This window comes from Rhinolophus hipposideros (genome assembly GCF_964194185.1).
Source record: "Rhinolophus hipposideros genome assembly, chromosome: 6".
NCBI classification, from domain to species: Eukaryota; Metazoa; Chordata; class Mammalia; order Chiroptera; family Rhinolophidae; genus Rhinolophus; species Rhinolophus hipposideros.
The window spans coordinates 96,111,051-96,127,681 of record NC_138052.1 but is presented as its reverse complement, the minus strand read 5'-3'; the positions used below and the strand labels follow the sequence as shown (position 1 = coordinate 96,127,681).

At 48.4% G+C, this 16,631-nt stretch overlaps 1 protein-coding gene across 1 annotated transcript in view; it reads right to left on the bottom strand.

Annotated features, from left to right (window-relative positions):
* TRPM8 (transient receptor potential cation channel subfamily M member 8) overlaps nucleotides 1-16,631 on the bottom strand; it is a gene marked incomplete at its 5' end in the record, with an annotated part of 75,291 nt that overhangs the window by 33,189 nt on the left and 25,471 nt on the right. The window contains 8 exons of the mRNA XM_081051739.1: nucleotides 2,396-2,612; nucleotides 2,999-3,111; nucleotides 5,283-5,428; nucleotides 6,927-7,056; nucleotides 7,891-7,986; nucleotides 9,519-9,809; nucleotides 13,787-13,905; nucleotides 14,973-15,075. Of these exons, the coding sequence (XP_080907865.1) occupies nucleotides 2,396-2,612; nucleotides 2,999-3,111; nucleotides 5,283-5,428; nucleotides 6,927-7,056; nucleotides 7,891-7,986; nucleotides 9,519-9,809; nucleotides 13,787-13,905; nucleotides 14,973-15,075 (1,215 nt within the window). The remainder of the gene's footprint in view (nucleotides 1-2,395; nucleotides 2,613-2,998; nucleotides 3,112-5,282; nucleotides 5,429-6,926; nucleotides 7,057-7,890; nucleotides 7,987-9,518; nucleotides 9,810-13,786; nucleotides 13,906-14,972; nucleotides 15,076-16,631) is intronic.

The window sequence follows — 16,631 nt, the reverse complement described above, 5'->3', positions numbered from 1 at the left end:
GTCCTGCATGACCGCCCAGGTGGCCCCACTGCCTCTGCCAGGAGCGGACGGCTGCCCTTTAAGACCACCGACATCCACAGACCAGTCAAGATCCTTTGGCACCAAGTCCACTACTGGGAGGACAGTGGTGGCTGAGAGAACCTCCCAGTCCACAGCAGACAAGGGGTCAGCCGGCCACTCAGATGGGATGACATTCGGGGCTTCCCCCTCCAGTGTGACAAAGCCCTCCACGCTCACGTCCCCTTCTTCTGCAAAAGCTAAACCAGGAATACTGCCTTTTTCTCTCTGATGTGCCTTTAAAAAGTGGTCCACCACCCCGGAAGTGGAGCAAAGGGAGGAAGCCAGAGCCCCAGAACCTGACTGCACAGGTTTGGGAGAAGGGAACACACGTGTTCTCATGCAGAGGCAGCTCCTACCACAATGTAACTCAGGAGGTTCCTAGTGAAAAGGTTCTTGGTTCACTTTCTCATGTTGGCCTCGGCCCCTTCGGGTTTTAAATACTGATTCTCCCTCTATCTTTCTCTGCTTCTCTCAAATAGGTTATTGCCACCTCCTTGCTGCTGACACACAGTAAGTCAAAAAGAGAGCTAGCAAGGAGAAGATGGCAGCTGAGCGGAAAGAGACCGTATGGAAGGTATTTGTGTGTTGAGTTGTGTCCCTCCCAAATCCATACATTGAAGTCCTAACCCCACACACCTCAGAATGTGAGCCTGTTTGGAAATAGGGTCCCTGCAGATGTCATTAGTTAAGATGAGGTCATCCTGGAATAGAATGGGCCCCTGGTTTAAGATGGTTGGTGCCCTCATGGCAAGGGGAAAGGTGGACACACACATGCACACAGCAGAATGCCACGTGGGCATTAGCACAGAGTTCAAGTGACGTATCTACAAGTCAAGGAATGGCGGAGATTGCCAGCAAATCTCCTGGAGCCAGGGAGAGACCTGGATTCTCCCTCACAGCCTCAGAAGGACCCAGGACTGCTGACAACTTGATCTCAGACTTCAGGCCTCCAGGAACGAAACGATGAATTTCTGATGTGTAAGTCACCCAGCTGGTGGTGCTTTGTCACAGTGGCGCTAGCAGATAACAGGAAGGCGTGAGCTAGACTAGGCTGTGACCTCATGAGCCAATGCCTGGGGCTCTAACGAGGCTGATCTGAAGTCACAGAAACCCTTTACACGCCAGCAGGAGCCTGTCCTGGGGAAAGTTGCTGGTAGACAGAAAACCTGATCATCTTGCCAGCTGGACACTGACTTGTGTCACTTACATTATTCTTCTGCCACCTCCACCCCGTCGCCATCTCCTGTGTGCATGTCCCCCCGACTGGGCAACAGAAGGCAGGTGCAGGGCCCTGGCGCCTGCACGCTCCCCACCGCGCGCCCACAGCAGACATCACTAATCGATCAGAACAGCCTCCTGTTGAGAACAGACAAAGCCTCGCAGTCTTTCTCAACTCAGAATTCCTCGAAGCCACAGAAGACATCTATTAGAGTTGGCACGACAGTTGAGACCCATTTAGGATTCCTCTACTGGGTGGCGATTCTGTGAGGTCACGAACAGCATCCTTTGCCCCTCCAAACCTGTCGTGGCACTTGGCATAGTATCTCAGAAACTAAGCACCTAGGCCATAATTGCTGAATAGATGTGATGTTGGGTTTGGGCTTGGAAGAGACAACAGAAGCGACAGCAACAGCGGTTCTCCAATAATTTGTAAACTGCTAAGTCTGAAAAGATTTTCTGGGATGACTAACGGTTTAGGGACAGCACTGTCCCTCACCGTCATCAGTATTTATTTATTCAACAATTGCTAACTGAGCGTCTGCGACGTGCCAAGTTTTGGATTCAGTGGTGTAGAGAAGATGCCAAAAACAGCAGATTCCAAGAAACTGCAGAAAAGCACCACAAATAAGTCACACAAACTCGCTGAAACCCACAGAAACTGCTCTGACTTCCCCACACTGTCACTGACACGCTGGGCATGAAGGTGCTCTTAGCTGGAAGGCCCTCCTACCTCCCCTTGCCATCATCCCTCTGCCTCCTCGGGGACGGCAATGGCCAGAACACAACTGGCTCCCAATGACAGGAGTTGGTTTATCGTCCAAGGCCAGCCTGCTCTTGGAACACATGCCCGATGCTGAGTCATGCCTCCCCATCCATCAATGTTAATGACAGAGGAAAGAGTGGGCTTGGTGCTCGGAGATCTCGCTGGGATGCCATGATGCTGAAAGGTCATTTTCATTGAGTTCGTGGGCTACCACCTATTGCGAACAATTAATTATCTGGGGAAAATAGTGCCTTTGGAACTTGAGAAGCAACGTCTGCTCCTCCTGGGCCTTAGGGAGACACCGCCCACTGAGGAAAGGGGGAGGCACCCTCCCGGGAGGGTGCGTCCTACCTGTCGCACTTCATCGCAGAACAGGACAAAGACCAGCGCGTAGAGCACCAGCTCGGGCAGGTGTGGCACAGAGTGAAAATCCATGAGCAGCACGTAGGCGAAGAGCAGGAGGAAGGCGATGTAGAAGACGGCATTCCAGGAGAAGACCACGAAGGGGGACGTGAAGAAGGCCACGTAGTGCCACAGCAGTTTCCGGGGCTTATCCATCGGCTTCTTCCTGGGCGGGGAGGGAAGAGTCATCACCGTCCCCGCAAACACGGCCAGGGGCTGCCACCCTCCCTCTGAACATAGATGAGTCTAGACCCACAGAGGGGTGGGGTGGGGTCAACCCTGTGTCCCAAGACTGACCCAGCCACAATGCAGCCCTTGGCACTTCTGGGTTAACAGGCCCAAATCCTGCCACGGAGAGAGAAGACAGGACCCCACCTCTACCTGTTTGAAATCAACCCCAGGAAAAGCCAGAGACCATCCCAGACCTAATGGTAGGCAGCGGAGTGAAAGTCTTAAGTGCCAGGCCTTAAGTTCTTTACATAGGAATGCACACACACACACACACACACACGCACACACACGCGTGTGCGATTACATGCTTTGGTTTCATACCTAAATGACACAAAGCCACAGCCAACCAAGGGTATAATAAACAGACAGAGGATAATCTTCCAGTTCTTGGTGTCCCGGGAAATGTCCCCATACCATTGCTTGGAAAGAAAATTCTATGGGGAGACAGAGACAAAGGACATGGGTCCTTATTAATGCAATGAAACGCGGGAGGGTATGCAATCTTTCTTCCCAGCCCTCACACCTCCCAAAAATAACTACCTGAATTAAAGTTCTTTTCTATTAGTTGCCTGGATTCCAAGGAACTATGACAATTTAAATTCTGTTTGATTTTCAGTCCTTCTTTAAATTGGGTTCTATGTGGTGAGATTCATTTCATGGTTGAAAATAACAAATCCTGCCTGGGCTATTGAAGACATGACCCCTCCTGTACCCGTCTGAAATCAAACTCAGAGCAGGAAAAGGGAGCAACCACTGTCATCGCAACATGAATTTGAGTTGAAATGCATGAAAAAGGTTTTGGCAGCCTGTACCAATCCCTGAGAGGTGGGATGAGGGACCTGCTATAAAGGTGGTTGTCAGAAAACTCAGGTTGCCTCGAGAGCCACACAGTACGTCAACACAAAAGGGGTGAGCACAGACTGGACCCCATCAAAGAAATGCACAGCTCTCAAAAAAAGAACGTGTCTGTCCCAAGAGGACTGGTGTGTCTCTTGGCAGGGCAAGTGGAAACGTGGGGCCGGGAGGGCTAGAACAGGCATGTCCCACCCACACCCCTGTCACTTCCCTTTAGAAGAGAGTGGCTTCTCCTGCTGGCCCGTTTTGCACAGTGTAACTTCCTCCTGTAGCACACCTGTGTCTGCTTCCTTCCCTGCCCCTCTCACTGCCCCTACTCCCCTCAGGTGCTTCCAAGACACTCAAATCCTCGATTTGGGGCCTGTTTCTGGGAGGCCTCAAATGAAGACAGGTGATGTCCAGCCCTCCTCATGTGCCCGCCGGGGTGATGAGCTCGCAGGCTGTCACCAAGTGGCACCACTAGGCCCCCAGTCACAGAAAACTCTCCCCTAGCTCGGGTTCCAGGGCCACCTGTGACATCTGACCCCACAAAGCAGCCTGCCTACAGGAAGCAAACTCCCTGGTCTCGCAGGCCTGCAGGGAGACTTTCCGTGAAGTGGCATCTAGTTGAAACCCTCAGGATGGGAGCAAGAGTCAGCGTCCCCCAGGCCCAAAGCTCTGGGACACCAGCAAGACGGGGTTTGGGGCCTAAGAAGCTGTGAGCAAGACACGGCTGCCTTGACAGCTGGCCAGACTCCTGGGCAACCTTGACCCGGTGCCAGCCGAGCTCCAGCCTGCTCGGGTGCAGAGGCTGAAACAAAGCAATAGCAAGACTGCTTCTTTGTGTGTTCCTTGTCACAGGTGATTTCTCCCATGTGATCCAGCTTAGCTGCAGTCACAAATGATGTTTGCATAAACACTGTGCTAATTATTAGCTGCATGGTATCATGCATAAGACGGAAAATTAATAAGGAATCAAATCCCAGTTCTTCTTCCTAGCAGTGCAACCTGGAGAATGAGAATGTTCCAGAACCTCTGAGCTCCTGAATCCTCATCAGTAAAATGGGAGGATATGCACCTGGAAGTGTGCTATACAGATGAAATGTGATCACGGTTACGTGTGGCAGACAAGTGTCCGCCAGTCCATCTCTTCCCTACCCTCCACTTCATAGGGTAGAAAATCTCCACTCTGCAACCTGAGATGCCAGACGCAAACTGCTATTAATTTAAGTTGATGCAGAAAAACCTCTCCACTGGCTGTACCCATTTCATACTAGTTTCTCTACTGCTGTAACGACTACTAATAACTGTAACAAGAGCTGACATCAAGGGCTGGTACCTCTCAAATACTATCTCATGGAATCCCCACAGCTTCCCTTCCCGGTAACCCTTAGTGTGCCCGTTTCACTGGCGAGGGACCAAGGCCCAGAGAGCTCGTATAACCTGGCCGATCACCACACCATGGTAGGGATACAGCGGATTGGGACCCAGACCCCGGGAGCCGGAGACCCAGCCCATAATTATAGTTCTGTACTGTTGGCTTTGTGGAAACTCGCAGAATACTCTCTCTCGGGCACCATCTCCTGAAGCAACGATCTCTATTGATGCCTACACCTGCCGTCTTCTGCAACACTACCCCCCTTCCCTGCCACAACTTTCATGTTGGAGGAGAAGTTTTGCTGTTAATATTATGGTTTTGGATGCTGTCACAAACAGCATCTGATGCAAAGGCCCGTTTCTGGACGTGATATTTGGTGACTGTGTTGTTTACCTGAACCCCGGGCTGGGCGATGAAATGCTGGTCCGTCGCCTCCACGGCCAGCTCCAAGCAGTTGCTTCCACCCCAGGCTTCGCAGGAATAGACCAGCAGTTGCTCTGCCAAGTCTTCGTCGTTGCTGTAACACTCCGTGAACAGCTCTGAAGTCACAATAGCACCAGAGAGAAGGGGGCTGGAGGGAGGGATGGCCAGTACCCAAAACTGTCTGGCCCCCTGCCCCCCAGCCAAACCCTGACTTCAAGAAAAGCCGGGGTGTGAGTGCCCTGGTTTGCAAAAGGCGTAGGGAATGCCAGCAAAACGTAACTCTTTACTGAACGTGGGGGATTTCCCTTCGCACACCAACCCCAACACAGCCCCTCAAGACACCATGTGTCAACCGGTGCTCATTGGACTGAGCTGCACTGAGCGCTGGGAGCTCCCTCTTTGGTGGGGCTCAGCCACTGGGGAGGGAATCCAGACCCCCTGCCTCGCCTTCCCAGAGCAGCCTTCCCCATCTCATTCATATTCTGTGCTTTCTTGGTGAGGTGTCTGCAGATAAGGCACTGTGCAAACAGCCCAAAAGGAGTAAGAAACGCTGAGCTATTGCAGTAAGGGCGTGCTTGCATTTTGAGACCTCATGACAAAGACCCTGCAGTGTAGCGCCTTAGAGGAAATGTTTTCAAGTATGAGGAGCCACTGCCTCATGGAGGCCAGTCAGAAATTAACATAATTTAATATATTAAAAAGAAATCATTGGACACCTTTTTTCCAACACAGAGAAGCTAAACTCATGAGCACTTTCCATTAGCTACGATAATAGAGAAACGTGAGTGCCTTCTGCAACGTACCACACTGCCAACTTAAAACTCCTACATGAAAAAGAGAACGACTGGGCACATCTGAAACTGTGTTGTTGGGAGGCTATTGATCGTGGGTTTCTCACCTTCCAGCATGTCGGGGCCTTCTGAGTCAAGGGCACTGACAAGCTTTGTTTAGGGACAACTGAACAGCAAACAGAGCACAGACCTCCCAGGAGAGGAAGGCTAAGTGCTGCCTCTCCCTCTTCCATTTCAGGTAATGAGTAATCACGCCCTGGAGGGTCGCACGGGCAGGTCACCTGCAGCCCTCACTGAAGCTTCGAGTCCCGTCACTGGGGAGCTGCAGGGCAGGCAGCAGCAGCCCGTATTCTCATCGCTGCAGGGGAATCGAGGCCCAGGGACTGAACCAAGATGCTCCTGTGGCTGCTGCATTTGTCATTAGTAACAAGCCCAGGGGTCTGGGCCTTCTGTCAGCATATGTGTGTGAAACAGGCAAGCTAACTGGATGACCTGCAAGTCAGGTAAAACCTCAGACCCATCACAGTTTCTTGACTGTGATCCAAAACCAAACAGACCTGGGCCTGGGAAATGAGAGGGATGACAGGGCCCAGCATTTCCCACTTTCATTCGTGGAAAAGTCAGTAAGCACCAGAAGCAAGGAGCCTGTGGCTTCTGCCACGGCATGTGTAGCCCTCCACGTGGTCTACAGCCCTTGAATCAGGCCAGAGGCAGGAGCTTGGACATGCCACTGTCTTCGGCCACCTGGCATGTGAGTGCCACAGGCCCACGTAGGCCACCTGGCATCCCTGCACCCACGGGACCTCCCATCCTGGAGGCTTACCCACTGCACGGGTCTCGTACTCATTGGCCAGCTCCTCGGACTCCCCAGCTGCGTTGATATCGTTCTTCACCTTGGCCAGCGTCTTCAGAAGTTTACTGGCTCCCAGGGCTGCCAGAGTGCAGCCCCTGGTCTTCAAGAGGGGAGGGAAGGAGAATGGCGGGGTCAATGTATAATCCCCTGAAGTGGTCAGGTCAGCACTAGCGTCAGATGAGGACGAGCTCATGGCAAAGGCGGAAAATGTTCATCACGACTCAAAGCAAAGTTTGCAAGGTGCACAAGAGCCTAAATACCCTCAGTGAACACGACACTAGCCTATAAAAGGGCACTAGCAAGGTGAGGGCCACAAGAAGCTCACAGTAAGACCGTGACGGTGGGAGGCCTGACTACCCACTCTCACACTGCCACAGTTCAAAGAGGGGAAACGTGGGGAAAGACACGGAAGGCCTGATAACGTAGTTAGTAAGACCGTGCGTGAGCTCAGTATTCAATATCCAATCTTATGTGTTGAAAATGGAGAATGTATCTTCTTTTCAACTGTCCATAAATCATTTACAAAACATCATGATGTGCTAAGTCAAAAAGAAAAACCTCAGTAAGTTTCCCAAAGCAGAATTTGTCCAGGCCCTACTTCTTGTCCATTACGCAATAACACTAGAAATTAAGCTTTAAAATTAAACTTAAAAACCTCATCCACTTGGAAAACAATCACACACACACACACACACACACACACACACACACACACCTGAGAAGCAGGTACCTACTGGGTTACCCGTCTAGCACAGCTACCTTCCAGGGATCTGTCCTCCCAAACACACCTCGGTCGACATGGCAACAGGCAAGACCATGTTCATCTAGCAGCAGACGTTCGTTTTTGTTGAGGATGTTCTAGCTTAGGCATGCACGTGTGTAGAGGGTCAGACACCCACCACAAAGCACACGTCTGGTGTGGCCTGCACGTTACCTGCTCCCAGATGACTTTGGAGAGTTCTTTCTTGTTCTGCAGAACGGCCCAGATGAAGAGTGCTTGCAGGGGATGCCGTGTAATGGGAGACACGTCCTGGGAGGGGTTAGAGCATGTGGTCAGCATGTCCAGTGGGGCGTCGGTATGGCTGCACTACTCTAAGAATGACAACGGGGTTCAGAATGCCCCAGGAGGGCACCCCATGGTTGGAGGGCTCTGTAACTTGGTGTGTGAATCCATTTTAACAGATGTGATTTTCAGCTCTGCAACTCACCAGGTGGCATAATTTGACACAAAATCTTTTATCTATCATAAAAGACAACATGCAACTAGATGGCAAGGTATAAAGGGTAAAGAAAATGTGCTGACGGCAATGTTAAAACTGAATGACTTGTGACAGCTGAAGAGAAAGCAATTCTTTCTCATCATATAAATCAATTTCTCATGTAGAAAAAATATTCAAACCAAATTCTAACTTTTCTATAATTTAAATTCAACGATCACAACATAAAACTATGCTTAATTCTTTGGAGTGTTACTCAACATTTCGATTCCTAACACATCAATTAGAATCCCAGCTCCCATTCAACATCCCATATCTTCCACTGGAACCTTTTCAGATAGAAAACAACTAAACGTATATATTCCTTTTAAACATCTCCACAGGTTTTACCAAGGCTTATGGATACCACAGAGGGTTTTACCATAAATATTGGAAGTTTTCTAAATACTTCCAATTGTTTCAAGCACCGCGTCTCATTTAGATTTTTGCAATATACATACGTATTAAAATCGTAGAATCACACAAGGTAATGACCTAGTTTCCCCAGAAGCAATCCTGAGACAAGGAGTTGAGGCAAGTAGTTCCTTTGTGAGGTGGTCCCAGGAAAACCAAGAGAAGAAAGGGGAAATGAGATCCAAAAAGCAAGAACCAATGACAGTGCTTTTCCACAAGCTGTCTTGGTGGTCAGCTAGAGATCTGTCCAGCCAGGCAACCTTAGGGGCAGTGTAGGGTACTGCCTCAGAATTATCTCCTCCACGTGGGGAGGGAGCTGGGCTTTTTAGGAGCCAGCTTCTGGCAGTCGTCGGGCGCTGACCAGACAAACCTTCGCAATGAGTTGCAGATGCTGGCAGCTGGAAATTGGGCCTGCCTGTGCTTACACAGAAGGCTGGAGAGAACACAGCGGTGTAGCCACACATCCTCTCCAGGGGAAACCTGGCTTAGCTCTCTGGAAACGTTCACTGCCCCTGGTATCCACTAAAGAAAATGTGGCGGCTCTCCAGGCCTTTACGTGAGCAGCTGAGAGCTCTTTTCGGCAGATAATGTCCCTGTTCCTTTTCCCTGTCAGATGCCTGCAGAAAGTATGTGCCACAATGAGTTTTGCAATTAAGAAAAACTGCAACAAGTAGTTTGAGATACAATACAGGGCATAAAGCAAGACATCAGAAAACTCACCAGGTAGACTCATCATCTTAACTAAAGGCAGTAGAAAAAAATGAACACTGCCAACACGTTAACTACTGTACGGCAATGAGGTGGGGAGTGGGAAAGGCTCAGGTAGAGAAAGTTTTTGAAGGAAGATTGAAAAGAGCAGAGAATTCAAGCAGACAATTCCCCCAGTACATACATGAAATTCTATGTCTGTCTCGTCCCGGCTATTTCTGTCTTCCTTCCGGAAGCCTCTTCGGAAGTTGGCCACCAGTTTCCAGACGAAGGTGAGGAGGGTGTCGTTGTAGGAATTCTTGGCAATCTGCAGGTTCCGATAGACAAGGGCGCTAAAGTGGTTGGAGAAAAGCTCCGTGAGGACGTCGTTGGTGAGAAACTTCCGCAGGTTCAAGCCGTTCTCCAGAAAGAGGCGGACGAACTTGGGTCTGTCCTTGACGAGAGCCATAAACATGACTTCTTGAAGGTCAGCAGACTAAGGAGAAAGAGCAGAAAGAGCAGAAAGAGCACTCACACCCGAAGCCCAATAATGGAAACACAAGGCTTTTCTTTCTCTGCCACCTTGTGTTGCCAACCACAAAGTAATAGCATCTTCAACTTCTCTTGCAATCCTGTTTGAGAATAAAATTTGTCTTTTCAATTGTAACACAGTGTTGGATTATAGTCTAAACATCCAGGCAGGGGAAGTGGCTTGGTAGGGTCTTTGAAGTCAGCCAGATGGGGGCTCGGATGTGACGAGGCCTCTTACAAGTGTAAAGTGGATATAATTACACCCACGCAGGGAAGATGTTGGTCAAGGATTTATCCCGTGCTTGGCATCAAGGAAGCACTCAGGTGCTGGGGATTAGCCATATAGCTCACACCATTTTTCTGAAGTCACAGCAGACATCGATTGTGAGCCGACCAACAGCCAATGCCTTGCTCGGGGCATAGGCTATTCCAGCTGCCCTTCAAGTCACACGCCATCAAGCACATGCCTGGTCATGTTACGTAACACGGCATCATTGGAACACTTGACAGTTATACCTGCTTATTATCTATCTTTATCTCTGCTTTCTGGCTCCTGGTATCCCATAGGAGCTTACTGAGAATCTTAATAAAGAAGATTAATGTTTACCAGTGGTCTACAGGCCACCACAGCTCTCAGATATGTTCTGTTTGTCTTCCATCGTATTTCTTATAGTTCAATTCAGTTGCCAACATTAAAAATTAGAAGGTTCATAAAAATCGACATTTCTAGCATTAAAATCCAGAAGGCTCTGACAATATGGAGAGCCATCAGCTGGAGCCGAGTGGCAGCTGCTTTCGGAGCGGGGGCCCCCGGTCCCCAAAGCTCCCAGCATTCCTCACTGCTGTCCACCCAGCCCCCCTATGTCATCATCTGATCCCTGGTTTAAGTGACTGTCTCCTGCCAAGGGTAGCACTGGCAGTGTCTGTTTCTTTCTTCTTTCTTTCTTTCTTTCTTTCTTTCTTTCTTTCTTTCTTTCTTTCTTTCTTTCTTTCTTTTTTTTCTATAAATTTTATTGGGGAATATTGGGGAACAGTGTGTCTCTCCAGGGCCCATCAGCTCCAAGTCTTTGTCCTTCAGTCTAGTTGTGGAGGGCACAGCTCAGCTCCAAGTCCAGTCGCCATTTTCAATCTTTAATTGCAGGGAATGCAGCCCGCCATCCCATGTGGGAATTGAACCCGCAACTTTGTTGTTGAGAGCTCGCATTCTAACCAACTAAGCCATCCGGCCACCCCTCCAGAAGCTCAGTGGCAGCTCATTGTCTTCAATCTAGTTGTGGAGGGCGTGGCTCACTGGCCCATGTGGGAATCAAACTGGCAGCCCTGTTGTTCAGAGCTCGTGCTCTAACCAACTGAGCCATCCAGCAGCCCCCGAGCAGTGTCTTTCTGTCTAATGTTGGACTCTTGGGGCTCACTCAGTGCCTGGAGAGGGACTGGCCAACGGTCCCTTTAGTCCCCACACTATGGCTCCAGGTTGGATAAGGAAGGGAAGGGGTGACTGCCCTGGGGAGGACGACAGCTGCACATTCACCTATGTCCTCAAGGCAAGTGTTCCTTGTGCCCAGAGTTTCACATTTCCTTCTAAATCATTTGCCTTCCCTTTGGTCACACACTTGATAGCATGGGGCAGTGGTCCTCAGACTTCAGAGTCACCTGGAGGGCTCAGTAAAGCACAGGTAGCTGGAGCTAAGCTGAGAACCTCTCCTTTAACAAGTCTGAGATAGAGTCTGATAATCCATGTTGCTGACAAATCCCCAGGTTATGCCCAAGCTGCCACAGGTCCAGGGATCACACTTTGAGAACCACTGGCACACGGGAAAGATAATGGCTTTGCAGTCAGGCCCACCTTTGTTTCCCAACCTTGGTCCCACCATTACCCGCATGTGTGACTCAGAACAAGACGGTGTCTTTGTGCCTCAGTTTGCTCTTCTACAAAATAGGTGCTTGTGGGGACGAAAGGAGATAACAGGTCATATGCTTTCAGAAATTCAAGTTCAGAGCGGACTCTCAAAACACCATCAGTAACTGCCCCTCCTGTGGTACCTGTGCACCCCTGGCTTATTAACCAGCAAAATGAGAAAATCCTCACTGTGGGCTGGTGTGAGGGGCAAGTAAGCTAACACCGTGAAACTGCTTTGTACAAACAGTTACACCAATGTTACCATTATTCTGACAGTTTTTATGTGCTTTTAAACAACTACTTATATAGTGCTTAACAGGAGCCAATGCTCTAAGCACTAGAGAAACATGATCTGATTTAAGCATCCTAACACCCCACTGAGAGAGGCACTGCCATCATCATCTCCATTTCCACAGGAGCAATGGTGTGCTGGGAAGTGTTTGACAATCAGCTCTCTGGAAAAAAATACTAGGGCCCAATGTGTAGCCTCTGCCAAGTCCCGTGGTATAAATGCTCCCATCACAGCTAATCTCCAGCTGCCCATGTGACATCACTGAAAGCAGAACTGGGAACAGACGTGGAGCGGCACACCACGTAGAGCATTTCCAGCATGCAAATACAATAGACAGAAATAACCTCCAGAGCCTAGACAGTAGTAAATGTACTAAAATAACCCAACACACCACTGTACAAGGAAAGTGAGGCACAGAGAGATTAAGAAACTAGCAGAGGTTATGTCATGCCGATGGGCTGGCTCCAGAGCCCATTCTCTTAACCACGATGCCCTTCACCTGTAACGATGTTAGGCTGAGGAAATAAAATTAAATGTACTATTCCGTATGTGCCTGAGTTTGTGTTTATTTGCACCTTCTGACCTTACTTAAATAGAGCATTTCACACAGAGGGACCTATTTATGAATCAATTAACTAGATCTACTTATAATTCTACTTTCCTTCAGCTAACGAAAGCCTCGTGGTGTATAATGGGGTTCATTAAACTGCAAAGACCAAACACGAGATGATGTTTGCTACAGGAATGAATGATTTAAAATCCCAAAAGCCATCCCTTGACTTGCATTCCATTATTGAAATTGATCACATCTTCCTGTAAATCAAGACTTCATCTTTGATTGCGCAACAGGAGGCCTAAAAGTGTTTCCTGATCCTGGCTGCGAAGGATGACAGTTATGAAACACATGCCCCTTCAAATCTATGCATGCCTGTATAAAATTAAACAAATTCTAGCTGCCCACCAAATGACTCAAATTAATTCAGAAGAGCAGACCACAGAGAAGCACCCAGCCTCGCAGATCCAAGTGTGGCGCTCTGCAATCGTTCCTACAAAACAGAGTTCCCAAGGCTGATTGAACTTTGGTTGTACACAGGGGGACGCTGCTGGGAAATGTAGTTCTATGACGGATCAAATTGAAAGTGAGAAAGTTGGTCTACTGGAAAAAAACAGATTTTTCATCACTTCCATCTTGGAGGTGCTCATTGGGTTGGGCGTCCCGCGTTCTAGCTCTGAAACATCCACTGCGTGTCTTTGATCGAGTTGTACTAGTTTTCCCTTCTGCATCTCACTGTTGATAATTCTTACCAGAACGACACTAGGTCGTGGGACAGGGCACAGTGAGCACTGCTGTCTAGATTTGTAGTTGAGTGACTTCCAATCCTCTCAATCATCCTTTCATTTACTCCTTTCAATCATCCTGCACGTATTTTCCCCAAACTTCTGCCCATCCACTCCCAGGAGGACTTCACCTCCACAGCCAGGTGGAGAAGCAGCTCTCACTTCAGGGCTGAGGGCTATAAACTTTGGATGGTGTTAGTGGATTGAGTTTTCTGCCATTTGTGCATTTATTATTATCTCTTCCCAACAAACCTACCCCGTCAGGGTATTATCCCATCCCACAGAAGAAGAAAGTGAGGCTTAGCAGCAGGGTGTACCAGAACAGAACGGTCCTGTACAAGATTCAATACCGAAGACCTTGTCAGAAATGGACCAGACCTGACACTGGGAAAAACCAGGAGAGCTTCTCACTTACCTCCCATCGGCGGTCATTGGTGAAAATGTCATCACTGGCGAGGTCCAGCTGGTTCCACTCCAGCAGAAGCTTCAGCTGCCCATTCCAGTTATCCTTATCTTGTTCATTGGTGCTAAAGGCTAGAAAAGGGCAGGCAAGAATCAACTCACCAAAGACCCAGAAATAAGAGAGTCAGAACCATTCCCTACGGCCAATAATCAGAGCCATTTACCATGTTCTCCTAAAGCCAGACACAAGTGCCATTTCACTTTATTTTCACTTTCTCATCAATATCCTGCATGTCCCAAAGTATATAATGAGGATCAATTCAGGAGACAATAATACCTTTCCATTTCATAGCCTCACAGAGTAACTATGGTAGGCTGCTATCTTCCCATAGATTCCAATTGCATAACGTTTTATTTTGAACCATATCTGATTTACACTATGTCTGAATCTATGAAATAATGAGCCATGTTACCACAGTGTTCTTTTCCAGAGCTCATCTATTCTGCATCTATGTTTCTCTACAGATACAATCCCATTTTAATAAATATTCTCGTAACTAAATTCCTGGCAAGCACAATAAGAATGATTCTAATGAACAGCTGATGCTTAAATTGCACTGCCCAAGTGCCTTGCCCTGCTCTGCACACCTTACACCTATAATCAGGCGGCTCACCTCTAGCTGGCATTTACCAAGGCTCAATTTACTCAGGTAATATCTCCCTGGATGGGATTCTAGGACAACAAAGATCATGGATGAAAATGTTTAACCTGAGCTTCATTTTTATGCATCAGGAGATTTGTAAACCCTGAAACTGAATGCAGAATCCTTGATGTGTGTGTGTGCACGTGTGTACATATATGTGGAACCCTAGAACCAAGGCCCATAGCTTTTGTCACCTTCTCAAAGAGTCTGAGATGCAGAAAAAGATTTTATACCTCTGTCAGGAGCAGCCCCTTTGGAGAATTCTGGGATCGGACTTGACCAGTATTTTAATGACGTACGATTTTTTTGTTCTATTAAAAACATGCAACCAAGGAGATTTAACTCATCAAGTCAATAGTAGTTATTATAGCTTTCAATCAATGATAGTCAAAATTCAGTGCAAGATTATATTTCAACAAACCTGTTTAAAAAATAAATGCAACTCACAGAAAGCAACACAAAACTGAAACTTCTGGAGGGGCTGTTTTTACTTACCTTTGTACAAAGCATAAGAAATAGCGTTGCTCACAATTTCGTCCCCAGCTTCTTCCATTTTAATAACTGTTAACAGATGAGAACTTTCCAGAATTTCTTTGAGCTGGCAACATTTAAAGAACAGAGTTGTCAGCCAACTGATTTTAGACATGAGGAGCATAAACTTCACTCTTTGGGTGAGAATTCTTTTATTCCATTTTTTTTAAGCCCATCTACAGGAGAGTCCTAGATCTCCTTCCCTCACCCACAGCGCCGCCCCATAGCATCTAATTTCTAACTTGGAATCATGAGTCCTTGACCACAAGGAGAGTAAAGGACTGGCTATACAAGGGCACGCATCTCAAAAGGCTCCCAAGAGGCTAAGAGAGTCATTGATCAAGGGGGTGAGTGTGTGTGTGCATGTGTGTAACCAAGCCTGGCACATGGTAGTTGAATGAGTGAATAAATGAGGAAAGAGCAACAGAAAAATCACAGAAAGCATCTAAACACGGTCTTAAACTGTAGGAAGGATAAGTGCCATGAGAAAAGACGACTTCGTGATTGGATAAAGACATAAGGGATTTGCTCCATTATCCTTTCTCATCATTCTGTGATGGTTCAATGTAAAGCATTTCTTAAAATCAAAGAGCTGGGGGACAGGAAGCGCCCCCTAATTCCAAGGTTTCAGGCGCTGGTGAGCATGGTGGAGCTTGGTGAGGGAGCGTTCCTTCTAGTGGAGGAAATGAGTCTGGATTCTCTTAGACTGAGTTTGAGGCGGTGGTGGGTTTTCCTGGCAACGTTTGGGAATGAGGATCTGGAATGACAGAGTCTCGGCGGGGCTGGGCAGGAGACGGAAGTCTCAGGTCAGGGTGAAACAGTGAACGATGTGGACTAAGAAGGCCCCTTGGGTGTGGACGTTGGGGTGACCTTCAGGCTGTGGTTTTCTGGTGCTAGAGGCCTTAATTCAGAAGATGCTGAATCCAGGGGTGACGAGCAAATAAACGAAAGCTGAGGGAAAACATAGACCACGGGGCATTTGATAGAGGGGGAGGGGGACAGCATGAAGGGAAAGGCCCACTCACCATGCTGGCAGCCCTTGCTTAGGCCGAAGGTAAGAGATCCAACTAAAAATGACCTTCGGGGAGGGGTCCAAGTCCCAGGGCTCTGGGGTACAAGTGGGGGTGGGCAGCAGAGAGGGGCTGAGACATCTTTTCCTTCGAAGTGAAAAGGAAAAAGGAGAAAGTGTATATGGACACAGCAAAGTTAGGGGACGGGGAGGCAGTAGCAGAGACCTATCTCCCCCTCCTGCCCCAGGTATTCTTGCCTTTTCCAATCCTGTCCCCCACCGCAGCTAATGTGAGCTTCCCTGAACACAACTCTGATCACACCGGCTTCAAACCTTTTAGTGACTTCCCATTACACTTGAACAGACTAAAACCTCAAAACAGTGTTCATGGCCCTGTCGTGGCCCCTAAGCTCTCCAGCTTCCATTCCATACCCTCACTGCCATCTCATGGTTCCTTGGATAGGCCACATTGCTTCACACCGCAGGACCTTTGCACATGCTGCTCTTACCATCACAATCCCAGCCTGCATCTCGCCAACTCTGTCCAGCCTTCAGATCATGGCTCCCATGTCCCTTTCTCTGTGAAACCTCCCCCTGAGATGCCTTTCATGCCA